Source organism: Talpa occidentalis, unplaced genomic scaffold (genome assembly GCF_014898055.3).
Source record: "Talpa occidentalis isolate TD23 unplaced genomic scaffold, MPIMG_talOcc4v2.1 talOcc4.15, whole genome shotgun sequence".
Taxonomy (NCBI): domain Eukaryota; kingdom Metazoa; phylum Chordata; class Mammalia; order Eulipotyphla; family Talpidae; genus Talpa; species Talpa occidentalis.
The window spans coordinates 32,006,926-32,014,709 of record NW_023601543.1 but is presented as its reverse complement, the minus strand read 5'-3'; the positions used below and the strand labels follow the sequence as shown (position 1 = coordinate 32,014,709).

The following is a 7,784-nucleotide window of genomic DNA, read 5'->3' as shown; positions in this document are numbered from 1 at the left end:
TTGAGGTGACACTGGAATGGTATTGAGGTAACATTCCTCAGATGTATGTTACCACATCATCCCCGCCATCAAAGCACCCATAGTCCTTTATCTTAGGTAGGTCCCCTCCCCACTTTGGAGCCTACCCACCCTCCCCTCTAGGAGCCTACATTTTGCAGACATATTTCTTGGGTTTGTCAGTTCCAAGGGAAAATTTTAAAAAAATTAAACTTAGGAGAAAAATCAACCAATCAAAATGTATGAGCCTTATTTGGATCCTGATCCAAGCATTATTTAAAATTATTATAGAACTGGGAATTTGAACACAGATTGGACACAAAATGATATTAAGGAATTATATTTATTAAGTGTGATAATGGTATTGTTATTCATAAAAAAGGAGAACACTTTTAGACAGGCACAATGAAATAATAATGCACAAAGTGGTATTATGGCTGAGATTTGCTGCAAAAACAATCTCTAGGGATGGGAAGGAGGTAATATACATGATATTGGCCATGAGTTAACTATGGATCCTGAGGGATGAGTACATGGGTTTATTATGTGCTCTTCTAATTTTTTCGTGTTTGAAAATTTCTGTAATTAAAATTAAACTATAATAACGTAGACTGTAAGAAAATGAATTGTAATTTTAGAAAGGAACAAAACAGAAAGATGTTAAAAATAAGAAAAAATCCACTTCCCTGACTCATTGCCTGTGCCCCTCCACCCCATGCATTTGGTATCCACAGGCACTGGTAGCAAGGAGGACCGCAGGCTGGGAGTAGAGTGGGTGGGATATCCTGCTTATCCTAGATATCCTTGCATGAATTCCATTCTTTTCAATTGCACTAAATGAGATTTATATTAATGACCGAGGTTTTGTGCACCCCATAAAAATTTGTGCTTGAGTCCCGGCGGGTTTAGGGATGTATCTTGGCAGCAAGGGTCCCCAGAGTAAAAGTGGGAATGCCCAACGGACCCCTTTGAAGAGATCGCCCATCCCAGGATGCAGAAAAGGCCGGGGAACACACAAAAAAGGGCGAGCCGCGGGGCGCAAGCCAGAGCGCGAGCGGTCAGCTCGGGGCGCGGCGGGAGGGTCCCGGGGCCGGGGTGGGGGCGGGACACGGGGTAGGGGCGGGCCCGAGGGCGGGGCCGAGGGCCTCATGTGACCGACCGACGCCGACCTGCGCGCGCCCTGCTGCAGCCGCAGACCCGGCTTGGGCTCGCTGGTTTATCGGTCGCTCCCTGCTCGCGGTGGCCTGAGGGCGTGCGGGCCGGGGGGGCCCCAACAGCGGAAGGCGGAGGGAGAGCAGGTAAGGGGCCCGCCACGGGCGGGGCCCCGGGCGCGAGGTGGGGGAGCGGCCGCGGCCGGCGGACCCCTCCCGGAGCTCCGGCTGCCCCGGGACCCGGCCGAGCCGCGCGGAGACCGCCGCCCCCATGCCCCGCCGCGGCCCCGCGTTGGGCGGGCGGCAGAAGCTGGCAGGCCTTTCCTGGGGGAGGCCCCCACCGTTTGCCGACACCTGTCGTCCCCCCCGCGCAGGCTTCTCCGACGCCCCGCCCCCGTCCCGGTGGTGCAGCAAAGGGGGGTCCGGGCAGGGGCGGCTGGGGGCGCGGGCGGGAGACGCGGGTGGCGGCGGCGTGGGGGCCCGGGGCCGTGCGGGGTCGTGCGGCGTCGAGCGCTCGGCCGCAGCCGCCTGGACCCCCCCCCACCCCCCTCCCCGGCCCTCTGCAGGTCCCGGTGTCGCGGCGGCGCGCTCGTGGCGAGAATCGGGAGGAGGAGACAGCAAGGATAGGCCCAGGTGGGTGCTGGGGACTTGGTGGGGGGCGGGGTGGGAGGCGTGTGCAAAGCCCGAGACCCCAGCACCGCCCCCCCACTCAATTGCGTCCTCCATTTTGGTGCCTGCAGAGGCCTGGGGACTGGATTGGCTTGGAAAATGGTGGGTCTGGGGCGAGGGAGGGGAGGGCAGCGAGAGGGAAGGGGGAGAGCTGGGACTGGGGGGGGGGCGGCTAGAAAGAGGCTAGGAAGCCTCTTAGGTGGGAAAGATGAAATTTTAAAAAGCCTTTGAAGTCCAGGGCGCTGAATCTTGAAAGTTGCTTGGTAGGGCCTCTGTCCTCGGTGCTGATCAGTCCACCAAGAAAATAGTCCCTTCTCTGGTCTTTTGTCTACTAGGAGCAATGGCGTCCAAAGAGGAACAAGTGCAAAAAAATCGCAACATGGAAAGCGCGCGACAGGAAAAGGAAGAAGGGGAGCAGCCCCTTGTGCAGAATGGAGAGGAAGCACAACAAGTGGGAGGGGGTGAAGGCCAGAAGCCTGGAGGAAAACGGGGGCTGATTAGGCGATTGGTCCCTAATTTTCGCTGGGGCATACCTAACAAGCATACTGATCACAATGAAGTGGGAGATGATGTAGAAAAGTTTGTAGGGCAGATGGTGGAAGTCAAGAAAAAGACTAAGGAGCAGCAAATGAGGCATTACATGCGCTTCCAAACTCCTGAACCTGATAATCATTACGACTTTTGCCTTATACCTTGAATCCTAAGGGCTGTCCTGGGATTAATAATGTGGCCTCTGCTCTACAAGCTTGTAGTTTTGTGATTTACATTTTCTGTAAACCTTTGGTGTTTCCACTTAACAATTTCTATTTGATTATTGTTTTTGTCTTAATGTTAAACTTTTTGGCAGCAGGGCTTTTTCACCAAATTTAGGAAAAATATTCTCTTCATAATTGAACTTAATAAAGCAGTTTAAAAAGCGGTCTTCCTTTTTTGTCCCAGTCTTTATTTTTTCTTAATATTACCATTCCTCTCCTAGCTACCTGAACTTAAAATCTCAGTAGTCTTGAACCATTTTTTTCTTGTCCCCAACCAATCAGTAAGGAAGGCTCCTACTCATAATTTAACTTCTAATGTTTTTAGAGTGCATGTTCTGCTGTCTTTCAAAAAGTGTGAGGCCCGCATCGTATAAAAACACAGTGGAAAGTTTTTGAGAATGTAGCGCTTATCCTTAAGACCTAGAGTGGAGCTCCAGAACTGCCTTTTTTAACAAGTTCCCCCAGGTTGTCCTAATGTACTCCTAAATTTGAGGCCTCTATTAGGGGTGGGGAGGAGGTTGTGGGATTGGGTATAATCTGAAATCAGTAGGTGAAAACATTAAAAAGGAAAAAAGTGTAAGTAAAATGCTGAAAAGAGTGATAAGGATAATGACAGATTAAAGTACTCAAGTTTAGAGATGTCAAGGGCCAAGCCAACCCCTGGGTGTGTATTTGGAGGGGGGCACTGGCTAGGGTCATGTTCTTTAGGATTTGGGCATCTAGAGATAAAGGACTCCTAACCCATGATCAAGCTGAGGATGGTCAAAGACAAGACAGGCTGTTTTTCCATATTTCCAAAGGAACCATTTGGTGTTCAAAGAGACAATTATCATCCATTATTACTCTTTTTTAAAAAAAGATTTATAGATAACAAGAATTGGGGTGTAAGCCAGAGGTGCGGAGGTGAGAGCATTCACCAGAGAGTGGGAAGCAGAACAGGCAGTACCTACTGAAACACATTGCTGAGGGGAGCAGCGGGCAATATAGGAGAGGTCTGCTGCACCATGTGGGCCACCTCCCTGGCTGGCTGGGGATCAACTCAGTGCTGCAGTGGCTGGAGATAGCTTGATAGCACTATGTCTTTAACCAGGGAGGCCCCCATTATTACTCTTAAAAGCAGTTTTGTAAGTCACAAAAGCAATTTTTTAAAATAGAAAAAAAAATCAGTCCACCACTCATGAGTAGTGATAAAAATTGTTTAGAAAAACTTGTTTTAGTTTATAATTAAGAAGTATCGTCACCTCAAAATGTATTTATCTGTAGGTAATGGTAAAAAATGAGTCAATTCTTCATTCTAAACTTCATTTCACAAAAAGTGGTTTTTCCAAAGTCGCAGCCAATTGGTAGAGCTGGAACCACAACTCCCAGCTCAGGGTTGTCTCCTCACCACAGTGCCTCCACCAGGCATTATTTGTAAAATATTACAGTATTTACAGATGGTCTGTGGTGTATCTGAACAAGCACATACAACTTAAAGTCACTGTTTGATGTTCATACTTTAATCATCAGAGTCTCCTAGTGTTCAATTGATAAAGTTTAAGAACTCTATTCCCCTTACTATGTTTTGGAGCTGGAATGATGACCTATATTAATTGTAGGGGAAGGGGACAATGGAGAATTTCAATTTAAAGTGGTGAATTCAGGCACTTAACAAAGGTTAGTTGATTGATGTTCATGAATGGCCTTTGATCCTTCAAAACCAATACCGTACCTCTATACCAGTCCTAGATCTTCCAAGTTAGCCTCAAAAAAAATCAGGGTTGGAGATGAGATCAAAACTTGATTGGTACAAGAACTGAAGGACACTTCCTCATTAGGGGTTTTTTGGGGGCACAGCACAGGGTGAGGGAGTGGAAGAGGCCAGACTTTCTGGAAGGAGTGTCAATGTTGGGGTTCAGAATATGTTTTTTAAAGAACTGCAATTTCCTGCCCTTGGTGTTTCTGAAGGAGTGGAATGATGAGGTCAGAACTTTCTGGAAGTGGTAACGATCAGAGAACAAAGTCACAATGTGATTGGTGGAAGGAGAGTTAACACCCCTCCCTTGAGAGTTCTGTCATGTTGGAAAATGACTACAGAATTTTTTAGAAGCAACAGTAAAGTTCAAGGACCATCATCAAACCATGATTGGAGGCAAACTGAAAGAAGTGTCCTTTTCTGGGTGTTTCTGCAAGGGTAGAGCGAGGACAGAACTTTCTGGAAAAAGTAGAGGTCAGGAGACTGAGTAAGAGGGTGATTAAAAGAGAACTAAGTTACCACAGGATACACTTCCAATAATTTATACATATGAGGGTCAACTTTTCCTGATCTTGGTGGGCAGTACATTCCAACTTTTTAAGGGGTTGATGGAGAGAGTGGGAGGGTTCTTAAATAGGCCAGCACAGAAATAAGATGAATCTCTTATGAAAACAGAAGAAAAGTGGATAAACCAAAAACAACAAAGGGGACTAATATTCCTATCAGTCATTTATATATTCATTTGTAAATGTGTAGGAAATACATGTGTTTTTATAGATTTTGAGGTATGACATGAGGTAGAAGCCTGGTGAATAACAGGGAGAACAATAAGGTGATCTGAGAACAGTAAGGTGATCTCTGAGGGCAATCAGCCTTTCAGCAGCACATGCTGTTGTCTTCAAATTACAGAAAATGGACATATTATTGAGGAAGTCCTTAAATATACCAGCAAGGAAAAAAGTGAATTTACAATGAAAAAAAGCAAAAGCAAAAACCAAATATGAGAATAAACACCAGAAAAGTTTATCATTTTCAGTCTATATTTACACAGGTACTTATTTATGCTTCATTAAGGTATAAAGTTTTAAATGTATTCAATTTGATCTGTTTTACATGTATTTAAACATTGGAGGCCATGGCCACAATGAAAATAGCAAACCTCCAAACATTGCCTCCAAACATCTCTTTTCCCATTTGTAATCCATCCCTCCTTCTACCCCATACTGAGGCAACCTCTGATCTGCTTTCTGTCACTACAGTGGCACTGTATATTATTTTTTGTACAAAGTGACTCAGAATATTACCTTTTTCTGGTTTGGTTTGATGTATTTTTTTTTAAATTATTTATTTTATACAAGAACTGGGGTACAGGTCAGAAGTGCGGGAGGGTGAGAGAATTCACCAGAGCCAGAGCGGGGAGCAGAACAGGCAGACAGAGCGAAGACACTGCTGGGGGGAGCAACGGGTGAGGCAGGAGAGGTCTGCTGCGCCATGTGGGGTTCTCCCTGGCTGGCAGGGAATCAAACCACCGCTGCAGAGGCTTTGGACAGCTTCGCAGCGCGGTGGTCAACCGCTGCGCCGCCAGGGAGGCCCTGGTTTGATGTATTAAACAGCATATAATAACAGTATATTCCTTTCTCTTTCTAAGTAGTATTCCATGATGTGGTGAATGTTTATGCATTCATCTGTTGACAAATTTATGTACTTTCCAATGTTGGGATATTATAAATAATATAAATACTAACAAATATAAATAATATAAATATACATATAAGTATGAACATGCACATACATATTTTTTAGTAGACATGTGTTTTAATTTTTCTTGGGTAATTACCTAGAAGTGGAATGGCTACGTTGTATGGAAGTTGTAATTTTGAAGAGCCGGCCAGACTATGTTCCACCGTGGTTTCATCATTTCACATTCGCATCAGTAGAGTATCAAGACTTCCAATTTTTCCTTATGCTCACCAACACAGTATGATCAGGGGGTTTTGTTAATATTTTTATTTATTTATTTTTTAAGATTTATTTATTTATTTATTTATTTATTTATTTATTATTTATTTATTTATTTATTTATACAAGCACTGGGTACAGTCAGAAGTGCGGGAGGGTGAGAGAATTCACCAGAGCCAGAGCGGGGAGCAGAGCAGGCTGAAGGACCGAAGTACACTGCTGAGGGGAGCAGCGGGCGGCAGGAGAGGTCTGCGCACCATGTGGGACCCTCCTCAGGTGGCCGGGGAGCAGCCGGGGATCGAACCGGAGCTGAAGAGGCTGCGGGCAGCTTCGCAGCTCAGCGCTCAACCGCTGCGCCACCGGGGAGGCCCTTTTGTGAATATTTTTAAATTTCAACCATGCTAAAGGGCATATAACGGTATTTTGTGGGTTTAATTTTCATTTCTCTGTTGACTAATGATGTCCAGCATCTTTTCATGTACTCATTAGTCATGCATATATCTTCTTTTGTGAAATAAATTGTTCAAATATTTTGCTCATTGTTTAAGTTTGGTCATTTGTCCTCTTACAACTGAGTTGCAAGAGTTCATTATAAATTCTGCATTCAATTTCTTTGATTTATATGTTATAAATTTTTCTCACAGTCTTGGCATGCCTTTCCATTTACCTAATGGTTTCTTTCAAAGAACAAATGTTTTAAATTTTCATGAAGTCCATTTAATCTGCCTTTTTATAATTGTGTTTAAGAAATTTGTTTACTAAATATGCTACCTTGGGGCCTCCCGGGTGTTGCAGGGGTTAAAGACAGCGCTATCAAACTATTTCCAGTCACTGTAGCACAAGTTTGATTCCCCTCCCCAGCCAGGGAGGAGACTCACATGCTGCAGCAGACCTCTTCTGTCTCACCTGCTGCTCCCCTCAGCAGTGTATTTCAGTAGATCCGCCTATTCTGCTCCCTACTCTGTCTTTGGTGAATACTCTTACCCCTCCCCTCGCCCCACCTGTGGTCTACACCCCAGCTCTTAGATACATAAATAAATCAATCTTAAAAATAGAAGAAACATACTACATAATCCAAGGTTGTGGAGATTTCCTCCTACATTTTCTTCTAGGAGTAGTACAGTTTCAGACTTTTCCTTTGGTCTGTGAACCATTTCATGTTGATTTTTTAATTAACCATTTTTTAATTTTTAAAATTATTTTAATTTTTCATTTACCATTTCATGGTACAGTGAGAAATAAACTCTGGCCTTTATTTTGTTCCATGTTGATATCCTATTAATACAGCACCATTTATTGTAAAGACTTTCCTTTATTTTATAGCCTTTGTACTTTGTCAAAAATCAAGTGCTCATGTATGTGTAGGTCTAGTACTATACTTTCTATTCTGTTCCTGTGATCTATAAGTCTCTATTTTCACCAGTATCAAAATGGCCTGATTGCTATAGCCTTTATAGTATGTCTCGAAAATCCTGAGACTTTCCCTATTAAAATTGCTTTGGATATTCTAGGTACTTT

The 7,784-nt window shown here is 44.3% G+C and overlaps 1 protein-coding gene across 1 annotated transcript; it reads left to right on the top strand.

Annotated features, from left to right (window-relative positions):
• The first annotated feature begins 1,181 nt into the window (after positions 1-1,181).
• On the top strand, positions 1,182-2,738 carry BEX4 (brain expressed X-linked 4). The gene is made up of 3 exons (XM_037512971.2): positions 1,182-1,295; positions 1,715-1,781; positions 2,153-2,738. The coding sequence occupies exon 3, from the start codon at positions 2,158-2,160 to the stop codon at positions 2,512-2,514; it is 357 nt and encodes a 118-aa protein (XP_037368868.1). The 5' UTR covers positions 1,182-1,295; positions 1,715-1,781; positions 2,153-2,157; the 3' UTR covers positions 2,515-2,738.
• Positions 2,739-7,784: the final 5,046 nt, after the last annotated feature.